The sequence below is a fragment of the Drosophila sechellia genome, chromosome 2R (genome assembly GCF_004382195.2).
Source record: "Drosophila sechellia strain sech25 chromosome 2R, ASM438219v1, whole genome shotgun sequence".
NCBI lineage: Eukaryota > Metazoa > Arthropoda > Insecta > Diptera > Drosophilidae > Drosophila > Drosophila sechellia.
Genome location: NC_045950.1, coordinates 11,362,685 through 11,384,821, shown reverse-complemented (window position 1 = coordinate 11,384,821; position 22,137 = coordinate 11,362,685). Strand labels below are relative to the sequence as shown.

Genomic DNA, 22,137 nt, shown 5'->3' with positions numbered 1-22,137 from the left:
GAAACACAAACTAAATTTAAAAAACCGCACATAGAGCTGTATTAATAGATTTTTGACCGACAGTGTTGACCAAATAATTTCAACATTGTTATTTATTTTTTTATCTTTTAACATCATATTCGATTAGTTGGGCTATCGATTTATCTCCAAACGATATTTTTTAGCACTACGCAGCCCTGACGCACATCTGCAAAATGTTTATTTACAAAACGAGTTAGCATTATTATTGTCAAAAATGAATTCTCAAAACGAATTGCATCCAAATTGGCTGGCTCTAACAACATTGCCACTCCAACTGAAGCGATTCGTCCGAGCTGGAGACCCGGATCTTATCGCCGATTCCCCGAAAGCTGTAAAGCAGCAAATTGATGGCTTAAACGGAGCAGAAGCTCGTGAGTTCTACAAGGAGGTGTTGGATGCGCCCACAACCTGCCAACCTAAGCTTCCAAATCCCCACAAAACTGAAGAAACAAGAAGAGTGCCAGAAAGGACCATAGTCCCTTTCGACAAAAGCAAATTCTTCCGTTTGGCCACCAGCAACAAAGTAGAGGAGCTGTCCCAAATGGAGGCCTCGGAAGAGGATTTAAATTCTCGAGATTCCTTTGGCTGGACTGCGTTGATGATGGCTGCCTGTGAAGGAGCCACGGAGGCAGTGAGTTGGCTCCTGCAGAGAGGGGTCCAAGTAGAGACCTCAGACAAATCCGGAAACACAGCTCTGAAACTGGCCCAACGAAAAGGTCATTCTGATGTAGTTCATCTTTTGGAATCCCTACCCATTTTGGAGGAAACCAGCGAAGAGGATGAGTCAATTGATAGCAACAACCCCTTTTACTGTGAAATCTGTAAGAGGGACTACAAGGAAACCCCCTGGCCAATTCATCAAACCTCCACAGTGCATCAGTTCAATCTAAAGGCTCTGCCCGCTCACAAGCTCCACAAGTTTAATATATCTGCTAAGAATCGGGGACTTCAACTGATGCTGAAACAGGGCTGGGACCAGGAGCACGGATTGGGACCGAGTCAAAGTGGGCGATTGTATCCAGTTAAGACTGTTCTTCGCAAGCAACGTACTGGACTGGGAATCGAACAACAGCCGGCAAGGGTCTCCCACTTTGGAGCCTTCGACTTAAACGCTGTTAGAAGGAGGGATCCCATATATCAACCGAAAAGGACGCGAAGCGATATGCAGAGGGAAAAGGTGCGCGAATGGAAGCGAGAGCGGTACCTCCGCAGGGTATTAAGTTAAAGATGGCTTACAGAGAAAGCAAAAAAGAATTGGATTGTACATTATTATTAGAGCCAGTCTAGAATGTTTTTAATTATGCTTGTTTAAGAATAGTTTTATAAATTTATTATTAGAAGGAATACAACGTCATTTATTGCTTCTAAAGAATTGCCAAATAAAAAAGCTGATTAAAATGAATGAAATGACTTGAAACTCCGTTTGGCCCCTGATTGATATTGCTGATTGCGAGGTTGCTACCTAAAAAAGTAATTTTTCGCGAAAAGTCGCAAATAAACCCTATATGTTCTAAATAGGGAATTGATCACTCTACAACATAGACTAACACACTTACTTAACAAGTTTTTTAAACTCTATTTAAAGTTGAAATTTTGTTTTGAAAGTTGGACGAGGATATAACTTGCTAAAAACACAAAAAATATAAAGCTTATACGCACAAAAGTACGTATAAAAGCTCATAGTTCACACCTTAAAAATGACAATTCATTTTAAATTTGATGGATTTAATCCTTGTGGTTTGAAAGATATTAATTTTCGTACGGACTAAGGCAAGAAGCTCACCGAAGGCACGTGCTTTATATTTGCAACAGCTGTTAATTTTTAACATGGTACTGTTAATTTACATTTGCGAAACTTCCAATTGGAACATTGGAATACTTCTGAGAGAGGAAACAGAGAAAACGGTATATAAGGAACTTCTCCGAATTCCTGCGCTCAGTCATATTCGGACTGCTGTACCGTGAGGTCGTTCTCCGTTTTTTTATACCGCGGAGTGCAATAAAACTAAGTAAGCAGTGCGTGTTTTAAAGTTCTACTAGCACGCTCGGCAATTAAAAGTGAAAAAGTGGGAGTGCGCCCACAAGGTCACCAACAGCAGTCGTTTCCCTTAGGTAAACAGCTAAAAAAGTGAAGCATTAAAGCGTCTGGAAAACCGTTGCTCGACGGCAAAGTAATTTCTAGATTCAAATGAATTCCGAATTCGATGCGGTGGCAACCCCGGCGGCCGATCAACAAGAACAGCTGATTGGTCTGAGTGTATATGTGTTTGTGTGTGAGAGCGTTTTTGCGGCGGAGCGTCGCTCCAATTTGTTTTTGGTTCTCCAACGTGTGCGGTTCGCTGCGCGCATTTAAATAATTTTTAAAATAATTAAGAATTGTGTCGACATCTCGCTGCTTAACCGTTATCGTGTGTGTACCAGTGTTTTTTGTGATTCGTGTGTGCCGTGTCCCGTTGCCCGGTAAACCCCAAAAAACGCGCAGTTTCAAATTACGCAGAGCTGGCTAGAATTGCAATTATTTTTGAATAATTAAACTAAATAAGGCGGCCATGTGATTACACCGTGTGTGATAACAAAACGTTTACAAAGTCATCGCCGTAACACATTTACTCCCACGGACTCTGCAGGAACAGAAAAACAATATTGTTTAATATGCGCTCTGATGTTCAGTGGGCTTTATGGTTTATTTTCGTAGCATTTATTTTGGTGATTTGTTTAGTTTTGCATTGAACAATGTACATATAATTCCGTTCTCTTTGCTCCGCTCTCTCTCTCTCTCTCTCTCTCTTTATGTAGTGCCATCTCGCTCATTGATCGACATTACCAGCGTCCCCCTGATTTTTCCAACCCCCACCTCTCTCCCCTTCGATCAGGGCCCCTCATGAACTTGCTTTGTTGTTGGGGTCTACCAGGGGCGGATCAAAATCGAGAATCTTGGGGAGAGTAGTACCCTTAAAAGAAAAAACAATCCAGTGAGACATCAACTTTTTAACTGCGCATAAACTGTAAAATAAATGGTCCCATTCAAGTTTTGGGATAAAGATTATCCCTTTGGTGCAACAGAAACTATTTATTTTGGATTTCAGATCGTATACTTGATTTAATATCAACAGTTTATGTGACAGTGAAAATGTGAGGTTTTGGAAGGAACCGATTTCGATGGCACCATCGACTTCTTTGATTTCATACATAATCTATATGGGTAGTATATTCAAAAAAAAAAGTTCCCCCCTCCAATATTGTACCGCCACTGGACTGGACCTTACACGGCATTTCTTTCCCATTAACCCCATTCGATTCTATTATTTAGACAACACAAAGCTATAACCAGTCAAGTGAGGCGGGGGTGGGGCGAAAAAAACCAGAAAAAACGGAATAGAATATTTTTATTATCTCAACGATTCCCTGGAATGCTGTGAATGTATTCTATGCTTGCAAAATGTACACTATTCAAAAGTAAAATAGTCATCAAATATATTCAATAGTTGCCATTATGTTTTTCGTAGAACTGAAATATTGTTTACATATTAAATATGCAAATGTTTTAGTTCTTAAAAAGCTCAAACTTTAATATGTTTTTGACAAAAATTACACTGTTTTCCTTAGTTTTATCACAATAATCCAACCAGTATACTTGCTATAATAACCATTGGAGGTTCTACGACGAACTTTTAGCCGTATGAGCACAAGGCCAAGCGGATCCCATTTACTTCAGTGCTTGGGTGGAAACAAATCTCGTAAATCTTTAAAATCGTAAACCAAACAACTGCACAAGAGCCGAAATGAAAATGCTAAATGTTTATTATTGTAAAATAAACCAAGAGAGGCGGCCCGAAGAGCACAGAAATGAGATAAATGAAATGCCAAAACTTCCGGGTTATTGCCTGAGCGCAATGGCAATGCCAATGGCATAAGTCAATTTTTCCATTCTATGGAAAGAGTACCTCGGCTTTTTGAGGGCCCTTCAATTTCCATTTGGCTTTTTGCCCCCTAGCTAGAGCCAAATATCTGGTGGTAGTAAAAGTGAATTGCAATCAAACGAACTAAACAAACACTCGGATATTATATTATGTGAAAATTCCTAATTGCCAAACACCTGAAATTCATCGCGTATACTTGTACCCTTAGATTGTTTACGCAATATCCAGCCAACAAAATTTTGCGGAGACCGACATAATAACCATTAAAGCAATTACAACAATTATAAACAACAATATCGAAATGAGCAATACAAAACGCATGAACTTGAAAAACAAATTTAAGCATGCTTGATCCAATATTAAGGCATCCAGGTCTTAATAGTGTCTACGAGAAAAGCCCCCGGAGCAACAGCACCAACAACAGCAGCATCCGCATTTTCCCTCATTCAGCATTAAGTATACGCAGAGACAAGTATTTCTGCTCCAGCGTTTTCCATCTGGCCGCGTTTTCCGACTCTTCTAAGTGTTTTCCCAGGTAAGACCGTCGAGATAAATGCAAATTACTTTGCAGGACTTTAGTGAGCGTTTGTGCAAAAGCATATCCCATTCACACTGAATCAATTTTAAAAAAAAATTAAAAATATGGAGTGAAAATTATAGGACTTTAGATTGTAAATAAATTAATGATTTTCATTCCAATTAAATATAATACTAAATATTGGTTTAAATCTAATACTATCTAATACTACCATGGAATTATTTCGTAATTATTCAATTGCATGTATGTATCTTTAAAGTTTGAAATATCTCAGCGCTTTAAATTCCTTAATAGGCGCACAGTTTCTATCTTTAAGATTTCCAAGTGGAATGCAAGTATTGTTGAGATGTACGAGTGTGTGTAATTGGCAGGACGATGGTTGGCATAAATCTCTCACCTGCAGGAATTTTCTAATATCGCGAAGGTGTTGCATACCAAACGGTGCTTGAAATGAGCAATTTGCGAAAACTTTCGGCATAAATTGTTGCCCAAAATCTCCATCCCTTCGAGCGACGCCTCTGGCTGTGAGTGTGTCAGTGGCAGGGCGAAAGGCAAAAAAAAAAAATAACAAAAATTAGGCCTGAAGTTTGTTGGCAAGCTCGCAAATGTGTTGTGGCTTAAAGGGATAAAGAGCTTTGCGTAGAGCAACGGCAGTAATTAACATTAATAAGAAGCAGGCTAGTGGTAAAGTACAATTCGTGGAGATTCGAGGTGTTTTTGTGGGGCTTTTCGGGGCGTAAGGCGACTGACGACTGACTGACGGGCCCCACATTACTCATTCGCAAGACGTATGAATGTGATTTAGTGGGACAGCCCAACTTTCTAGACACAACTGTTTCGCTTCGTATTTTTTTCTTTTTCTCCCTCAAGGCCACGCATTTTGAATTATGCACATAAATTAGAAATAATGTGCGTGCGACTTGTTAACACGACTGATGATGGAAAGTTCTTTAACAAACACAAAGGCACGCTCGAACTTTTCCCGTCCAAACTTTAACCCCGAAAAGTGTCCTGTTGCGGCTAGTGTCAACATTTCAATAGCCCCTTAATTGCCCCATGAAGGGCTTGACATTCCATGGAGAGGATACAACAAAAAGATTGATATATTAATTAAGCCCGGGCTATGAAAACTCCTGCCCGATACCCCCCCCCACCCCCCCCCCCCCATTTAAAATGCTTAATTGAATTCTGATTACGGACTGAACCAGCTACCTACGCATCTATATGGGTAACTATCGGAAAATGCGAAAATCCCTGCTCGTTTGGCGACATTTTATTAACGTGCCATTGACTCTCGAGACTAAATGTGGCAAAAATGTCAGTCAGTCAGTCAGTCGAAAGTGGAGGAGCTATTCGATTGAGCGTATAAAAGTGCCTGATCCAAGGCGACTCATATACATGCTATGCATGTACGTATGTGTGTAGTCGGAAGTATGCCAAAACTTGTGGCATTGGCAACAAAATCCATTGGAGCGAGAAATCGACTTAATGCATTAGTCCCCGGGTGTGGTGAACGTCAGAAAGACACGTCGAGCAAACATTTACGGCTTACGAGTGCGCGTACGTAGAAATATGTTTGTGTGTGTGTACGGCATAAACTCCGGAGTCCATAGTCCGGACTCCTCCCGGTTAGGTGAGCATAAAGCTCGGGAGGTATAAAATTGAAAATTATGACAGCCGTCTGGCAACAATGTCCTCGTGAGCCTTGCGCAAAATGCAAGCGCCGCAAAATGTGGCAAGGCAACAAGTGGCAAAATCCTCTCCTGGCTGAAAAGTGGATCTCGACCAATCCAGACGACTCGCATATTCATACCGCTTCATTGCTATGCAAGTTGGTAAACTTGAGATTCCGACAACAACGGCCAGAGCGGCAATAAGAACGTCAACAAGTCGCAATAAAAGACAAGCAAACAAAACTCATAGCCAGACAGAGAAGGCAGTACAAGATACTTTTCCACACGTTTGTGCAGATGTACAGATATAGACTTAGATGGGACGTCTGGAGCGACAGGGCAAACAGAAAATTCAAGGTTCCTGAGATGAGTTTCCTGATTAAGATAAATACACTGAAAACTGAGCGCACACACTTTTATTTACGTGAATTGCGTCATAGAGAAGGAGGATCTTATCTTACTTAACTACCGCTCTTCAATGATTTATAACGCAGGCACGTGAATAAAAATAATATAATACACTAAGAGTAAACAAATAAGTCTCGCGCTGTTTACCAATAAATTCGCTTAATAAATTAAAGTTCTTAATACACGAAGCTTTAATTGAAACATTTAATTTATTATGGCTTAAGAGTGAATCAGTTTATTTGCAATTAATTTGCTTTACTGACAGCGGGCGGCTGCCACTTTAAACTGTTTTTATCCAAAAGGTTTTTGACTCGCGTTGGCAATTAAAATGTATTTTATTATTCTTCGTAATCTGAGGCCGTCACCACCGTAGATAAGACTTCACGTATGCGATAAAAACCGAATAATCTGCTTATCAGTTTGCTAAATTCAATTGTGCAATAAAATCAGGAGCGAAAGTTTTCTTCTCCAACCAAGAGAATCGTATCAAAATGTCCAGACTGATATACGATCTGGAAAAGCAAAACAAAAATATTTTGCCATAATGGCCAAACAAAATGCACTTCATTGTAGAGAGTACTGCTGGAAGTATTATGCAATAGTAAAAGTTTATTACGAAAGATAAAATAAAGCATATCAGTTGGGCGCACGTGCCTTTAATATCTTGAAATATTTCACAGATGGGGCGTATTTTTGGCCTATAAAGTAGCTGCCACAGCTGACCATTCGAACATGGAATATAGATTGCTTATTGCCAAACAACGAAAAACGTGAAATATGCAAGCCCAATCCAAATATTGATGACCAATCGAATGAATCTCATGTTAATGACGCTCAATATCGCACGCTCTGTCATTCTGCAGATCAATAAAGGTCCTGGCAGCATCGATTAGAATTACCAGAATCATTTGTTTGTCATCTGTTGCGCAGATTGTCATCACAATCGTAAATTATTTGCAATGTCAAATGTGCAATTTATAGGTTAACCAAGTTTTGAAAATTCTTCGAAATATTGAAATTCAGATTTATAAATCAAAATCTCAATTATCTTTTTTGCCAAGGACCTCTCTTCATTTGAGATGCATTTTTTTATAAAGCTAACAACACGATTAGCGCGCTCCTTGCACGAGTATTATATGTATATTGATTTTGGATCAGGACAGATTTGTTGATTTTATTTTTAATGCTATTGCATAATTTACAATAGTCGCTTTATCGCACTTTGTCACACGGCATAACATGTTCACTTTTTATAACTTTGTCAGTGAAGAATTTTTAATACAGATGCTCTGGGCGAAATGAATTTGTCGCATGTCATAAATATGGCGATTTTCTTCCTTTATTCCTTTTTCGTTTGCGGATGGTCTTAAATTTTTAATGAAACACAAACATATTTTGTAATAGGTTTTATATTCCGCTCCCTTTACTGTTTCCTGCACCTTCGGCTCCATTCGCCCGCACAAAATTCGCTATTCATTGTGTTCAGAAAGCGTTTTGAGTGCCCTGCCCGAACGGCGAATATGTATTAGCAAACATGGGGCTCCTCCTGGCAGTCGGCATTTGCGGACCCTGTTAAATGCAAATCCCGTGAATTGCTGGCCGCCACCCATCCATAGGCCACCACCCGCAGCCCAACGTTTATTCACATTCACATTCACTGGCGGCATATTGGCGATTTGGGTTTTGGGATCAGTTGGTCGCTTTGGGTGCCATTGTTCCGGTTCCGTTTGGACGATTCTGCAAATATGAAAATCGGTTTAAAGTTGGAACAAGCTTTTCGAATTAAGTCCACAAACACACCTTCGATGCGGACATAAGTCGTCTTAATGGTCTGAAATCCGGAGCATGGCTACCCATCTTTGGCCACGATTTCAAAGTTATCCGAAGGAGGAGTGCTTACCCATTAGGCACTGGTCATGTCACATGGATGGCATGCAGTGGAAACCCAAAACTTTCACCCCGAGTTACGTGCATAAGAAAGTGGAAAACTTATTTCCACCACACGTCTCTGGGCTGGTCGGCAAAAAGTGTTGACGTGCCATTGCAACGAATGAGACAGCTTTTTAAATTTATTTATGCACGTGACCCAGTGAAAAGGAGGATCCCAACACTGAGTTGAGATATGCAAACAAAGCTAATACATAACGGCAAGGAAACCGGTCTGACCTTCGGAAAAAGTGGTACAAAAGGTGGACAAGCTGCTACATTTTCATGAGGTTAGTCTAGTGCATAATGACCAACTTGCAAGTTGCAAACAGGACTTCCAAGTAGAGTTGCTAGCAATCAATAACTTTAAACCATAATTATAATATAATAAAAGTTTATTTTCTTTGCTTTTACCTTCGGCACTAAAATTGTTACGATGAAATTAAAGTAACGTGAATCGGAAACCTAATTGTTTTTTATTTATACAGTACACAATACCAAACTAGCAGGTAGTTTTAAATGACATTTAATTGGGGTCCAAATTGCCAGCAATCAAAGAGTGCAAATGTGCACTTTTTAGTGCATAGTAATAAAGTTATTATTCAGATAAGTGTGTTTCTCCGCCTTCAATATTCAAATAACACTTATTAAAACCAACTTTCGAAATCATGGTTGGTAATTGAGTGTTATGAGTAGTGGAAAGTTTGCTCCTTCATGGACTTGCAATGAATGAAACGGGTCGTAAACTGGTCGCAAGTAGAATTCGGAAGTAGACACGCATTGTCGGAATTGGACATTTTTATAGCCGAGGCTATAACAATAAAATCGTGGAACGAAATGAACTATTGGAGCGCACTGAAAGCCCATGACTGACTTCAAGAATTTGCCAGCTAACCGCCTTATATTCGCGATCAATTCAAAACAGGACATATACTTTGTGTTTTTTTTTCTATTTTTTTGGATTGCATTTTCAAAGTTGGTTGGTTTTTGCCTTTGTTGTTCCTGAAGTTTAGTTTCCTGACCTCGAAAAGTTGTGCCAACCTCAATTCGTTTTTTAGGCGTTCTACTGTGCATTATTACACATTTACTTGCATGTTTTCAGCTGCCCTGATTTCACGACTTTTGAAATTGTCTGCCTATGCTCATAGCTTTCAGCCGGGGTCGCCAGTTGCGCCGTATGCGTGACTTTTCATGGCACGTGATTAACTTGCAGGCGCTGACCCTTCACCCCTTATTTCACTCCGCATCGCACATACACAAATGTATGTGTGTGTGTTTTTGTGCGGGGTCAGCATGCAAATGACCATGGTCCACCGCGTGTTTGCATGTTATAAATACTTTCAGTTTTGTTTATGGGGTTCCGGCTGCCTTTAAATGTGAATTTTACGGTTTTCACCTGCTTCTTTTCACTTGGCTACCTGGTACCTGTTGTTGCCCATAACCGAGATTGCTTTCACATTCTGCCGCCTAAAGTTGCCACCAGTTTAGTGTGCTGCTCAAAAAAGTATGCTACGAAAAGTGCAACGCCTTTAACCAATTGTGAAGTGAGTGAAAAAGTTTGAATTTTACTTTTACGAGCTTTATATTACATATGTAGCTTACAACAATATTTGCTAAAAATTGTTAGTTAATTATAAAATTAAATTTAGAAAATGAAATTCTCAGCGAAAACTGTTTAATTTAACCGGAACACCAATTTTGGAAGGTGGATTTATTGATCGCTCAAAAATTGTATATATTTCTGTATTTTGATCCCTTGATTCCCCTCATTTAAGCTGGAATAACATCCATAATATTGATATTTGAATTGCAAATTTCGTATCCTAAAGCCTGAAAATCTGAGTGCCAGCTCCGAGTCTCGTTTAATTAATTCATCAATCTATATTAAATCGAAATACCAATACTAATTCAACAGTTGGATGAACTGTGCAACCCCTTGCTCGATAATGAGTTGATGTTTGATAGCAAAAACAAGCAGACGGAAAGGACCAGGCCAGGCATCTGCAAAGCTGGCTGAAGACAAACCACAATTGTCTGGGGACGAAGGGATCCAGTGGGTCTGGTACTGGGGGGCAACCAGGCCATTAATGTGCAGCTGCGCCACTTGCAACTGCCACCGTGGGCTGTAAATTTGCTGGCATTGTCGACGACGCTTACAAATTGCCACCAGGAGCTCCATGTGTGCATGTAAATTAGCTTATTTAAAGTCGATGGCAGCGGCGGTGTCCTTGGGGCGTCTATTGATTGCTGTTTAGTTTAGTGTGCCAATATCGACTCGTTGGCACATGTGGCAAGTGTCAAATGTGTACCAAATTCAGTTAGTTAGGAGTTTGCTAGTGCCAACAAAGGAGGTGATTCTACATATTCATCCAATGGTAATTAGCGTTAAGCAAGCAGTTTGATTTTCGATAAATTGTATAGTTTTTATTTCCGATTTAATTGTCCTAGATTTTGTTCATGTTCTTTATACAAGTCGTTAAATGGTTGAATAATGGGCAAGGACAAAAAAGCACATAGTCATGTGCGACTATAAATTTTCGAAAGGAATGTGGTCTGTTGCAACCATTAAATACTCTATGTGGAACCTGAAATAGTCCAAGGACTGAATAACGACCTTTGAAATGGACTGGGTTGTGGAGTTTATTAAAGGCTTATTTAGTTTCAGCTTAAATGTAGAGTAATATGTGAGAGTACATTTAAATGTTCTGAATTTATGAAATACACACATGTAACCATAATGTAACCTTGTTAATATCTATCAATATACATGGCGTATACGCAATATACAGGTCGTATACGCAATTTACCTGAAATATCCTATCGTTAATGTCTTTAATGCGTTATACAAAAAGTCCCCAAATGGAGCAAACAATGCATTTGCTAATGCAAACAAGGGAGTGAATTCCGCGATTGGATCTGTTCAGTTATTTGTGGAATGAAACTAAACCTGGAATGGCTACTCCATTAGAGCTAATCTGCGGTGTACGCCCCATGTTTACTTTGCGTGGCGCAGAAAAGTGCTCAATGACAGCTGTCCTGATTGTTTTTGGTCGGTGGCTTTGCGGTGTTTGGCTGACTGGTGTGAAAACAGCCACAAAATGACCATAAAACATTACCAAGCAATAATAATAACGAAATCAACCAGAGCTGAGCATACTGAGCTCATAAAACAAACACAAACACCTCCCACGGGGAAAGGGACGACTCGACTATTCGTGGGGATTGCAGTTTACCTTTTAGCATCAAAGTCGAGAGGGCAAACACTTAACAAAATCTTTACTGCTACTGAAGTAGCAGTCAAGTAAGAAGGTATACATAAAAAAATATCACGATTAGAATATGGATCTTTTAAAGTAAGCGAGCTTTCCCAGCAATTGACTAAAACTCGATATATGTTTTTGGTGAGTGTAATGTCCCTCAAACAAGACCCAAACTTCTGGCCAAATTTGTCTCTCGGCTCAGCCAACCCGTTTGGTATTCCTTCGCAGTCCTGAGTCAACAGTCCCCCTCCATTAAATACGTGATTTGTGGATAGTTGTGCCCCTTGCCCGAAACATCTTAATGCAGCTGGAGTGCATCTTGGGATGACCCGCAGGATGCCACATGACGCCGATTAGTGTATGCTAATGAGTTCGCCGCGGGGCAAACTCCACTTTGTCGCTTATGTCGCAGGCAACTCATTTGGGTGCGAGTACCATTTCATTCCGGCACACAAAGCCCGCTAATTGAATCCCTCTCAGGTTGCTCAGGTACCAGAATCTCATCTCCAGTTCATCTGGTTTCGGGATGCCTTTTGTTGCCTGCCATTAAAGGCGAATTGCTGTCGGATGGTTGCATAAATTGAAAGGGGCTGTCTGTGCCACAACTTCTGTTGATGCTGCTGCTCGATTCATAGAAAATTACGTATACGCATTCGCACATGTCCTCGCACTGGGAAAACTGCCTCACATCCGGTGTGTGGGTATGGAGCGTAGATGTGGAGGCGAATGTGAATGTAGATGTGGGTGTATGCTGCCGGTATACTCCTAAATTTATTGCTGCTGTTGGTGCTCCCATTGTCGTTATGGCAGCATTTGTTGCGCTACTTTCAGTCTTCCAATTTGTCGTTGGCCAACGTTGGCCCGATATACATCCATGTTTACTTTACTGCCCCGTCTGTGCCTATGATTTTTGGGCTAGGAAACTCGTTTAAAAAGGATTTTGGTATAAATGCTGTTTGGATCTGGCCTTCAATTTCTAATTTGAGCCCAAATTTGAATAAAATGAACATGTCTCAAACCACACGTAGCCTACATTTTTCACACAAACTGACAGACATATTTAAATTTTGCGAAATAGGCAGCAAACTGACACATATTGATAATAAATCGATTGGGAATCTAATAGAAAGTTGAAAGATTTTAAAACTTCAATTATTTAACATTTCTTGAAGGTACTGTCAGTCCACATTCTGATTTTCAAATAGTAGGCATACACAGAAATTCTCTTTTCAAGACGACAAAATGTTGCGTCAGAAGCTTAAAAACTATTTACCGTCTCTCTGGGAACAGCAACTGCGTCTGGTCCAAACTGCCAAGAAAGCGGGAGGTAGCAAAAAGCTGGGTCCCGATAGGCCTCCCATTATCGATCCGCCCAAGGGATATGAGCCCAATTGCAAGACCAAATTTGGTCCGCTGGATGATTGTGATCGTGTGTTTCAGAATCTCTATGGACGCCACGATTGGCGTTTGCATGGAGCCTGCCAACGTGGGGATTGGCATCGCACCGCTGAGCTGTTGGAGCAGGGTCCCGAATGGATTATGAAGCAGATAAGCATTAGTGGATTGCGTGGACGGGGAGGAGCTGGCTTTTATGCCGGACTGAAGTGGGAATTCCTACGCCAGACCAAGTCCGAGAAGGTGCCCAAAATGGTCATCGTGAACTGTGCAGAGGGGGAGCCTGGAACCTGCAAGGACCGTGAGATCCTGAGACATGAACCCCACAAACTGATCGAGGGTATCCTTCTGGTGGGTGTGGCCATGGGATGCGGTAGAGCCATTGTGTACATTCGGAATCGCTTCTACAACGAGGCCTGCAACCTGCACTTTGCCTTGGCGGAGGCCTATCATCATGGTTTGTTGGGAAACAGTGTCTGTGGCACGGGCATCAAATTCGATGTGATGGTCCAGCGTGGAGATCGGTACTTATGTGGCGAGGAAACCGCCATGATCAACTGTTTGATGGGTAAGCTGGGAAGACCACGACGTCGTCCGCCCTTCCTTACGGAAAAGGGCTACTTCGAGCATCCCTGTTTGGTGATCAATGCCGAGTCCATTGCCGTAGTGCCCACCATTCTGCGAAGAGGTTCCAAGTGGTGGGCAGGATTGGGTCGCAGTTACAACACGGGAACCAAACTTTACTGTCTCAGCGGTCAGGTGAATAACCCCTGCACTGTGGAGGAAGAGATGTCCATACCCCTGAAGGACCTTATAGAACGACATGCTGGTGGAGTAAAAGGTGGTTGGAACAATCTCGCAGCAGTATTTCCAGGTGGTTTGTCCACACCATTGTTGGATCCATCAACATCCGGAAAGGTTCTCATGGATTTCGATAGTTTGACGGATGCAGGCAGTGGTTTCGGGTGCGGAGCTGTTATTGTAATGACCAAGGACTGTGATCCTCTGGCAATAATGTTGCGATCTATTCAGTTTTTCGAGAAGCACACTTGCAAACAGTGCTCCTATTGTCGGGATGGTGCCATATGGCTGCCGGAGATATTCGCCCGCTTTGTTAAGGGTCAGACACATCCCCACGAGATCGATTGGACGCTGGTCATTGCCGACAAGATGAGGAATAGTAAGCCTATTTGCGCACTCGCTTATAGCCAAGTTAGCGTGGCCGAGAGTTTGGTGCGAATGTTTAGCCGGCAGATCGAGGAACGCCTTTTGAAATATGCCAAGGGATCTTGATAAAGAAATTCGTATTCATTTATTGATTTTAGGTAAATTTAAATAAATTCTTAATATCTTGGAAGTTGCTTAGCAAAATCCAGCTAAAATATAAAATGCGAAAAATACTTCATCATTTTGTCCTTGCCTTTTCATAACTTTGGTAAAGTTGACCAAAGGCTAAATAATCAAATTATTATTAATACACAATCACAGCCTACCGAAGCCTAATTTTATTTGCCGTAAATTTTGTATCCACATTTTAATTTGTACGTAATGATATACATTAGCCGGTTGTATAAATGAAATGATAAATGGATTATTGTCTATTGAGCTTTAGCGTTATGTGTACATTTGGCATTTGCTCTGGAAACCATTTTAAAAATAAGCATTTAAGCAGCTGTTGCGAATGCAAAAGGCCACAAAGTCCTTTTGTCCAACGACAGATAGAGATTTAATTAAGATGAATGGGTCTAAAGAAGCTCTGGCTAATGCGGTCAAAGAGAAATAAATCTCTGTCTACTTTCAATGGTCAGCATATGGAAAACGTTTCGGTTGTGACCTCGCAAATCATTGATGGCACACGGCGAATGATGACAGTTTAAACGACTATTCAATCCTCGGGGTTGTGGCAGTCGGAGCTACACTCGTTAGTTAGCTGTTTGCTCTTGGATTTCAGTTTGCGGCTGATGAGATCCATTATGTTGGTGATGTCCTGGCAACGAGAAAAAAGCAGAGAAAAGCTCTGGGAAATGGGGAAAAATCGTGTGGAACATGAAAGGCATGTGAGAGCGTGTGGGTCAAAGTGGCAGAGGCACAATGTTGACATAAACAAACACTAGGGCATTTGTCTGCGCTTGAATGATTGCAGAGACAACAGCAGCAAACTCACAAAGATTTAACCCAACACCGGGCTCTGTCCTTGGTCTCCTTAATCGTGTTTGTGGGTCAGCTTACCCTTGCCATTATCCTTTCTCCAATAATCAGGGCTCGCCATATACACTCACACTTAAACTGCCAGCTGGCTGGCTGCCTGGCTAGCTGCTCTTGGCCCCGCTAATTTGTTTGGCTCGGACATCGCCGGAGAAAAGGGCCACACTCTCCGAGCAGCGAGCAGTGAAAGTGTTATTTCTTTCTGTTTGAGTTGGCACATCCTGGGTTCATTTCTCATCGCCGGAGGCAGCAGCCTGCGTTACTCTTATCTCAATTAGGAACCCATTCATTCAGGCACTCCCTGGCACTTGTCGACAGTGTCCGCAGAGGTGCCTCATACCCCAGTTGGCCATGACTGATAGCCATAAAATTAACACTTACCGTCAGTTTAGGGTTACACTTTTACGAGAATATGCTAGAATTAACCAAACAAACAATCGTATCATATATATATCATATCATATATTATTATTATTCTACATGTGCTTAATAAGTTCAATTCGGCTTTAAACAGTTGTATATTAAACATATTTTTGTATTTAACCAACGAATGAAAAACATTAATAAACGTAATAGGATTTGGGTCATCAATTTGCCTAGGTAAAATCAAAAGTGATTCAAGAAAAAACCTTTTTAATTACAATGCCTTCCATTTGGTTCGTCTAAAAGTCATTTTGGCGGAAATCCATATGTGTTTTCTCTACTAAAAAAAATTGGGAAAGCAAGCTAAGAGGCTTAGATTACAAAACAACTGACGAGAACAACAGAATGTGCTGTGGATCAGGGGTGGTGGCATTGTGCACATGGCGAGGCACATGGCTCCGGTTCCTGTTCTGGTTCACCCGGAGGCAGGTCCTTCATCCTTGTCTCCTTTCCGTCGCAATCATTTGCGCGCCAGTGGGGGAAAATCCTTAAACAGTGACGCAAATGCGGGCTGGCGTATAAATTTCACACCCAGCACCCACTCTCGTCGGACTTGGCAGACTGATTGTGGCACTCAAGAAGAGTCCTCAAGTGATGGGCCATCACACTACATTACGAATGGAAACCACTGGAAACTTGCCAGTTCGCTGAAGTTTGATGCAAGTAGTTGCGGTCCTTAGTACGCGATTGATATGGACCTGCAAGTCCTGTCGGTTAATCACGTTGCCATAGTGTGCTGGGCCTTTCAACTAACAACAAGTTAAAGCATCCCGAATAATTCGAAACAAACACGCACACACATCGCCTGCCAGGCAATTGCTTATTAAAGTGCAATTATAAGTTTGAGCAATCATTTGGGGGAAAAGTCGGCAGGACCGACGTGTCCTTGGTACTTGGCTGAAATGTCTTTTGTTCGTGCATAAATTTAATGGTGCGTTATCTCAACTGTGTGCCTGCACAAAAGTTAATCACATGTGGGTGGAAATCGTATTTAGATATTGATTTTGTCGTCTACTAGCTTTTTTCTCCGTGGAATGCTCACAGCATGTGGGACTGTGAATTCCGCCCATCCAACGCTGGAGCGGATTATAATGCTCCAGTATAATCTCGAATGAAAGCAAATGTCTTGAATTCCGCAAATTAAGAGCACGCGGCCCAGGACTTTTTCTTCGGCTTTACTTTCGCTTCAGCTTTCGCCGCCTTTCTCGCTTTTCCCGCATTTCCCGCTTTTCCCGGTCTGTCGGGGTGCTCGTGTTATGGCACTTGATTCATGCTTAGCCGGGAATACTTGGCATAACTTTTGCTGTTTCCAGCGCTTATTTTATTTCACTTTCTGGCCGGCCCACTCACGTCCTGTCCAGAACTTTGGCTGCCGTTCTGGCCAGCTCGCATTACTGTAATAAAACAGAGCTCAAAGACCGTCGTCCTGTCACTTGAGACGGAATACGGATACGCAGACGGATTCGCAGTCGGAGTCTGGTGAGCCATGTGTCGCCCCCCACGCACTGTTGCCGTCCCCATAGAAGAAGGTCATATGGATATTCACAGCTAAGCAGAAAAAGGAAACCCTTCCAGCTGAAAGGACTGAAAATACTGTGCAAAGTTGAATATTTAAAATATTGAATTATTTAAAAAATCTCTCATTTTCTATTCCCATTCATCTTTGCCTGTCATAAGCTCTAGTCGTGTGATTCAAGATAGTAACACTTTTGTTTTGTAAGAATTCTATCCACAGTGTGATAGAGTAATTACATATCCAAGTTGCAATTAAAAAAGCCACCACTTATAATTAAAAGTTCCCAACACTTTGCCTCTGTTGTAGAATGACTCTGTCCTTTGAAAAGTTGCATCTGAACTTGGAACTTGATTTAGTAATAGTGAATTCAACTCTTTCCAGACCATCATCAACTATTCCGCCCCGAACCGCCGCCTTCGTCAACTCAAGCCACACATGTTGGGTAAATTCACATCGAACCATGTCCAGGTCTACCACCAGTACTCGCGACCTGTGCCCGTAAAGAAGCCCGTCAAGGTGAGCGAAACTACCCGAGGAACTCGGATCTTGGTTTGTTTTCGTTTTCTCGTCCTGTTTCCGTAAGGAAACACAATTAGCATGCATTAACAGAAAAACCCTTTCATTGGCATTCCTTGGAGAGGTTCATAATTGGGTGCAAGGTGAATGGGAAAATTCCGTTGTATATTTATTTTGTTTTTGAATTTTGTGTGTCCTGGCTTTCGTTTTTCATTTATTTTTGTACCGTTTTGTTTACACATTGCCGGCGCACAAAAGCGGGCTTATTTTTATTTCAATTTTTTGTTCGAGAGTGTGGATGCTTCTCACAGGATTCAGCATGACACGTGACAAATCCCCCGCCAAACCGACGCATAGCACAAATATCCTTCTGCATGCTTGCACGCCAAAGACAAAGCGAGACTAGCGAAACCATAAATAATTGATATTTCATAATTGTTTTTCTTAACCCTGCAGGCCAAGAAGCCTCACTCGCAGGCGGAAATCAATTGAAGCGGATACCACCCACCGTCGTCCATAGTCCGCCGTCCACCGCCCACCAACCACCCACCACCCAATTTTCCCACTCCTGTTTTCAGTTGTTTATGTGTGCGTGTGCGTGCGTCCACTGTGGACGATGTTGAAACAGAAGCGTTTGGCGAAGCAGAAACCCAAAGCGAAACCGGTAAGCAAAAACGTCGAGTTGGCCCAGATCGAGAACATATATCTTCTCCCTCCTAAACGCCTATCTCTTCAGGTGCTTTTAATTTGATCTATATATATTTCACCCATCCAATACGATACGTTCCTCTGCTCTTTGCTCTATAATTGCTATTTGACTGACTGCCAAACTGCTTTGTTGTGGAAAACTGAACTATCTCGCTCTATAATTATCTCTTGAGTTTTCCCCCTTTCAAATGGCCTTGTTGGAAACTGTCTAGTGTAGTTTGTAGCCAAACTATTCCGAGTTCTTGTTCGTAGTTTTCTTTTTGAACTTTTTTGTAGTCATTAGTTGGCGCAACTTTTTGGCCATTTTAAGCATTATTGGAAATGTATTTTAAATAGTTTGCTTCTTCACCTAGACATTGGCTTACTCAATTAGGCCTGTTCCTGTTTTCACTTTTGCCAACATTTTGCTAAAGTGAACTGTATTGGGATTAACTACATTGTTTTCGATTATCCATTAGAGGTAAAATAGTTTTGGGCTATTAAGTAATTATAATGAAACTTACCGGAATGCTGAGTATAAGTAAATTTTAATTATTATTTTGTAGTGAAATACTAAAGTGCATATTTTAAATATTGTTTAAGTTTATACGTAGTTATGTTCTTCATAAGTTTTTTATATAAAATTATTTTCCAAACTTTTTAAATAATTGAAAATATTTAACAAGTTCTTAACTTGCTTGCTACCTATGAAATATTAGAAAGCTATAATACTAAAATAATAGTGTAACATTTATTTTTAGCTTATAATCTTTTATTAATCTCATTTTAAGTTTTAAATTAATGGTATACGAATTTTTGGTGGTAATTATGGAAAACTCTAGAGAATTGACTTGTTACTTATTGGTAAGCCTTAAGTGAAGATCAGAACAGGCCTGTTTGGTGTAGAAAAGTTACAGTAACCGCCTGAAAGTATGCAACAACTTCGGATAATTGACTCTTGTTTCGTGGAGTATCTATTTGAGCTTATGTTCTCGTGGATTCACTCTCTTGTTATCAACAAACTACCATTTGACTGACAGCTGCTTATCGGAGTGTTGAGCGTTGGAGGGGCCAGCTGTTTGACTTATTCGCGGGCGAAACTTTAATTGTTTGAGTTGGGAAGGGAAAAGTGAGTGGAAAACTTGGAAAATCAACATAATTATGACTTGCGCATTCTTTTCCTTTACGATGGACATTAAAATGCTTTTAAACTGAGATTACTGAGAATTCTATGCGTTACTCTCCACTTGGGGCTTATCGCTCTCGATTCTGTTCTGTTATTGTCGATAATATTGCCGCTATATTTGCGACGCTAATTGACACCACTCGCCTTGGCCGAGTGGCAAAGCTCTCCGCGGCGATGGCTCAGTGCTCGACGCAGCTCCATGCGAGCCAAGCGGGAATCGCTCGCTCCGATATCGGCTACACCGCGAGAAAAACGTGCATACAAACATTTTATTTGGTTGAATTATTCAAGAATTGTATTACCATCTTTAAATATTTTCATATTCAGCAAAAGGGCTTGAAAAATATATGCATAATTTCTATTTATGAGTGTTTTTTAAACTACCGATTCGAAAACTTTTCCCACCGTGTACGCACGTAGTTCGTCGAGAGATTAGATAGTCGCGTGAGTAATTTTTGTAGCATGTGGATACCCCCCGAATTGTAGAGCAAGTGCATCTGGAGCTGACCATGTACTTCGAGACCAATTGGGTGTTTGTGAGTAGACCAGCCCAGCATGTGTAATTGTAGTTAATTGGCTCTGGTACGGCGGAGAACTGCATTTCGTTTGGTTTTTGGGGTCTAACCGGTCTGGTGATTCGCTTGACATATCTGTGTTTGCTGTTTCTGTTGCTGTTGTGATGTCTCCGCCGTTTTGTTGTCGTTTTGTGTTAATCAGCAGCTGTTGACTGTCAAGCGGAGAGCGAGTTCTCAATCGGAATACACACGCTTTAGTGATGCCCATATAGCTGGCTCTAGCTGGAAAAAATGCGAGTAATTGTTATTACTATATATATAACAAAAAAACATAAAATGCGTTGTTCGGATAGCGGACAGTTTGCTAACAGGTTATTTAATAAGTTATTTTCATCACTGTATTGTCACTCCCTTTCGCACTTTTTATGCCGCATAAATGCTGCACAATACAGTTGCAACAATAATCTACAATGGCTTTGTGTGTACAAAAAAAATGTATTGTCAGAACTAAAAGCGTATCCATGTAGGGGGAGTGAGCACTAGCAATTATTTAATATACAGGCAACGGATTGGTAGATTGTTTTATTTTTGTACCCTTACATTAAATACACCCTTGAATGGATTGTGGGCATATCTGGCGCTGAGCCAGTGAGCAAACTTTCGCGGGGGGTGATCCAAAAAAGTCAATTTCGCACTTCTTTTGAGACCCAGCCATGCAAAAGCGGACCTTGGCAAATTCGCTGAATGCCCCCAATGCCACTACTTCACTCCGCTCCTTGGATCCATCACCACGGCAACGTCTTGTGGCGCTTTTTGTCGAGAACGAGTGTGGCACTTCATCAACCATGGCAACAGCCGCTGCAACAGCAGCATCAGCATAAGCTCCTGGAGTCTCTGCGGCAGCTTCAACATCCATTTTCCACTTTGGAAACCCGCAAGTCAAGAGCAGGTGAAACACTAAAGGACTACCACCCAACACCCACCACCACCCAACACCCAACACCCATCACCCCTTTTTGTTATTCGCCCAGCTTGCATTATGCACGAGCGGATGAGATGACGGCGCTTGATGTGGGTATTAAGTGCTGTTTATGTTGCACAACTTTTATCGGTTTCGATAAGACAGGTGGCCCGGCAAATTGCATCCTGCGGCTGAACATTATCGAGCTGTGGTTTAATCCCCTAACCGCGAGTGCATCAATTTTTATGCTCGATTCCGGATGGCGAACTTAATTGGATAACCGCATGTTAAGGCCTTCAGTTCCACAACTGCATTGTTTTCTCCGATTTCTTCTGGGAGTTTCTGAACAACATATTGGCAAATTAGTTTAACAATTTCCGTCCAGTGAACCACGTTAACCAACGGAGGTTAAAATCTATTTGCCCTGCTCGCACACTTATGGAAAATCATTACTGCACCGCACCGATGTGTTAAACAAAAGTTAATTAATTTAGTCGCCGCTGCAGGACTGATATTTATTTTTTTTATACTTCATTCTTTCGGTCGTGCATGGCTATTAGCCATGGTTCAGTCGTTTTGTTCTACCCTGACCGTTTAATTAATTTGAAATATGCCCCATTTCGGTCCAAATCAACCGAACTGTGTTTTATGCCCACACAAAACTTTTGTGGCTCTTGGCTTGCGCTGGAGGAAAAGCTTTTATTTTAATAGACGCTGCATGAAACGCTCCCGAAGAGATGCCCACATGCATTCACATATAAAATACGAGCATACATATAGCATATATGTATGTACTATATGGTTATGCGTTATATGCCCAAAGGCTTCGTTCGGCTGTAGATGAGCATAACATTCTTAATGCTTCGCTCCACTTTTTGCGGCTTTACGTCCCTCGCTTCTATTGGTGGCTAAAAGTTTAATTGGTTTTCCTCTCGCCCAGAGAAAATGTTCGGGCGCATCCGTGGGAACTCGTAGTTATGATCTGTT

The 22,137-nt window shown here is 41.3% G+C and overlaps 3 protein-coding genes across 9 annotated transcripts in view; all 3 read left to right on the top strand.

The window, feature by feature from the left end:
- The first annotated feature begins 152 nt into the window (after window positions 1–152).
- On the top strand, window positions 153–1,431 carry LOC6609269 (G patch domain and ankyrin repeat-containing protein 1 homolog). Its single transcript, XM_002033923.2, has one exon. The coding sequence runs from the start codon at window positions 236–238 to the stop codon at window positions 1,244–1,246; it is 1,011 nt and encodes a 336-aa protein (XP_002033959.1). The 5' UTR covers window positions 153–235; the 3' UTR covers window positions 1,247–1,431.
- Window positions 1,432–2,050: 619 nt separating this feature from the next.
- The window catches only part of LOC6609267 (transient receptor potential cation channel trpm), a 46,289-nt gene continuing 26,202 nt past the window's right edge, over window positions 2,051–22,137 (top strand). For 2 of the 7 annotated variants that reach the window (XM_032716482.1, XM_032716478.1), the window contains exons 1-2: window positions 17,714–17,801; window positions 18,258–18,465. In XM_032716482.1, coding sequence (XP_032572373.1) covers window positions 18,418–18,465 — 48 coding nt within the window. In that variant the 5' untranslated portion in view covers window positions 17,714–17,801; window positions 18,258–18,417. Of the gene's footprint in view, window positions 2,134–2,364; window positions 2,482–4,149; window positions 4,477–17,666; window positions 17,802–18,257; window positions 18,466–19,858; window positions 20,211–22,137 lie in introns of those variants that run through there. The other 5 variants (XM_032716483.1, XM_002033921.2, XM_032716481.1 and 2 more) reach the window with 4 other exon arrangements.
- LOC6609268 (NADH dehydrogenase [ubiquinone] flavoprotein 1, mitochondrial) lies at window positions 12,899–14,692 on the top strand. Its single transcript, XM_002033922.2, has one exon. It carries the CDS (start codon window positions 12,989–12,991, stop codon window positions 14,432–14,434), a length of 1,446 nt encoding a protein of 481 aa, XP_002033958.1. The 5' UTR covers window positions 12,899–12,988; the 3' UTR covers window positions 14,435–14,692.